The sequence below is a fragment of the Amphiura filiformis genome, chromosome 4 (assembly GCF_039555335.1).
Source record: "Amphiura filiformis chromosome 4, Afil_fr2py, whole genome shotgun sequence".
Lineage (NCBI taxonomy): Eukaryota > Metazoa > Echinodermata > Ophiuroidea > Amphilepidida > Amphiuridae > Amphiura > Amphiura filiformis.
Window position 1 is genome coordinate 60,811,102 of NC_092631.1, and position 2,160 is coordinate 60,813,261.

The following is a 2,160-nucleotide window of genomic DNA, read 5'->3' on the forward strand; positions in this document are numbered from 1 at the left end:
GTGTAATGCTATACTCTACAGGCCTACATGAAAACATTCAGTGCTAGTCGTGCGTGTTCCATAAAACAGACGAAGTCAAATTGTGAGTATTATTATATAATTCATAACAATTAATGCTAATTGTTTGAGGTTCCTTTGCTCGCGACTTTGTTTCAAAACCACAAACTGTTCGAATAGGAAAGCATGTATCGACGACATCATTCGAGTGCTAGCATTCATTAACATTATAACACCGATTATGTTGCTAAAAGAAACAATGCCGCAGTAGTGACAGGACAACTAGGAATAGGATATAAATGAGTGAGTGATGCTGGCAAAGTCGGTTGTGTCTTAAAAAGTACAGTTATTTTCTACTAAATTGTGTCATTTGAGTTTAGAATATGTTATCATAACGTTGGTATTGCTTTAAGTATATATTGTTGTGATCGTCCTCCAAATCTGAACTTAATTAATATATATGAGCGGGTATCAAACAGGTTTGAAATCACCCAGACCCAGAAGTGAAGGAGCTATATCGACGAAATTTTGTCAGTGTAATCACTGGTCCTTATGTACATCATGTACATTATGGTCCAAAAATGGTCTCAATTTCACTTTCTTTACACGTGACGCTAGATGGGCGGTAAGTGCATAACCTTTTCATGATAAGATCCTCCACTTTCTTCACTGTGGCCTCGGCATCATCCCAAAGTCATGTAAGTGATGGCCGTCCACTTAAACCAGTTTAAACATTCCTTTTCGAAAAACCAACAATGCCATACGACGGGCAATCATCACTGTAGACAGTCTTCATTTCATTATAGATTTTCTGGGCATCGTAGGCCTAACCCTTCAAACGCAGGAACTTAATCACGCTGCGTGCCTCAATTTTCTCCACCTTGCAGGATTTGCGCTTACCGCCCATCTAGCATCACCTGTAAAGAAAGCAAACATACTTGTGAGACCATTGTTTGACCATAATGTACATAAATACCAGTGATTACACTGACAACATTTCATCGATATAGCCCTTTCACTTCTGGGTGATTTCAAAACCTTTTTGATACCCACTCGTACATACACACAAAGGGAATTTGAAAATCGTTTATTTTTTATGTTGCTTTGCAGATACAGAAAAGTAGAGAATAGATGGCATCCAGAAAATGGTATAAGCTTGTATTAATCGGTCGCAAAGGTGATGGCAAAAGCGCTACCGGCAACACTGTTCTAGGCGAACCACTCTTTCAACCAAGTGTAAGTGCAAACTCATTAGTTTGCGTTGACAAAACTAGCGACCATCCTTTAACTAGCAGCAATGCAAAGGCAAAAACAAGCCAGCCTCCTTTAACAAGCAGCAATGCAAAGGTCACTGTGATCGATACACCCGGATTGTTTAACACCGATATTGATAAAAAGGATATCGAGTCAGAATTGTCTAAGATATTTGATTTCGAGTTTATAGCTAAAGATGGCGGTATAGACGCATTTTTGTTCGTTCTCCGCATTGGACGTTTTACGGCAGAGTTGCGTAACACCATAAAGTATTGCCAAGAATTATTCGGTACTGACGTCATGAAATACTCTATCTGCGTGTTTACTGGGCTTGATGATTTGGAATTTGATGGAGACAATTTCCAAGACTATATCGCTCAGCTACCGGAAGACATTGCCGCCATGTTACCCAAAATCAGACTTTCAATCAACAACAGGGCTAAAGATGATCTGGTCATGCAAGCCCAGAGGGCAGCTATATTACAAGCAGTCGATACACATCGTAACAGTACTAAGAAATACACATATCGAAAGCTGCCTCGTGAAAGTTCCATGAAATGTAAACCAGACACAAAAGATGTATTTGGCAAGCATTGTACTGAGATTACTCCGACTATTGCCGGGCCAGTTACGCTGTTGTCATACAAAAAACAAGAACTATAAAGACAGTACGCCATCTTGCAATGCAACCGTTCCTCTTGTTATTTAACAATAAATAATAAATAAATAAATTTTGGATTCATATAGCGCCTTTTTCCAAAGTATTCAAAGCGCTGTAATTTCGCTGCCACGGTGATTCATCATACTCAGATCGCATCAACTAGACCGTTTGCCTGACTCAAACTATCAGTACTTAGATTGCAACATCCACAGATTATCTGTTCAGCTCCCCAATTCCAAATTGGGTGA

The 2,160-nt window shown here is 39.4% G+C and overlaps 1 protein-coding gene across 1 annotated transcript; it reads left to right on the forward strand.

Annotated features, from left to right (window-relative positions):
• The first annotated feature begins 1,128 nt into the window (after nucleotides 1-1,128).
• LOC140150302 (uncharacterized) lies at nucleotides 1,129-1,914 on the forward strand. The gene has a single exon (XM_072172310.1). It carries the CDS (start codon nucleotides 1,129-1,131, stop codon nucleotides 1,912-1,914), a length of 786 nt encoding a protein of 261 aa, XP_072028411.1.
• The last annotated feature ends 246 nt before the right edge of the window (nucleotides 1,915-2,160 follow it).

Coding starts and splice junctions, on each gene's coding strand:
- LOC140150302 (XM_072172310.1), top strand. CDS start 1,129: ATGGCATCCAGAAAATGGTATAAGCTTGTATTAATCGGTCGCAAAGGT.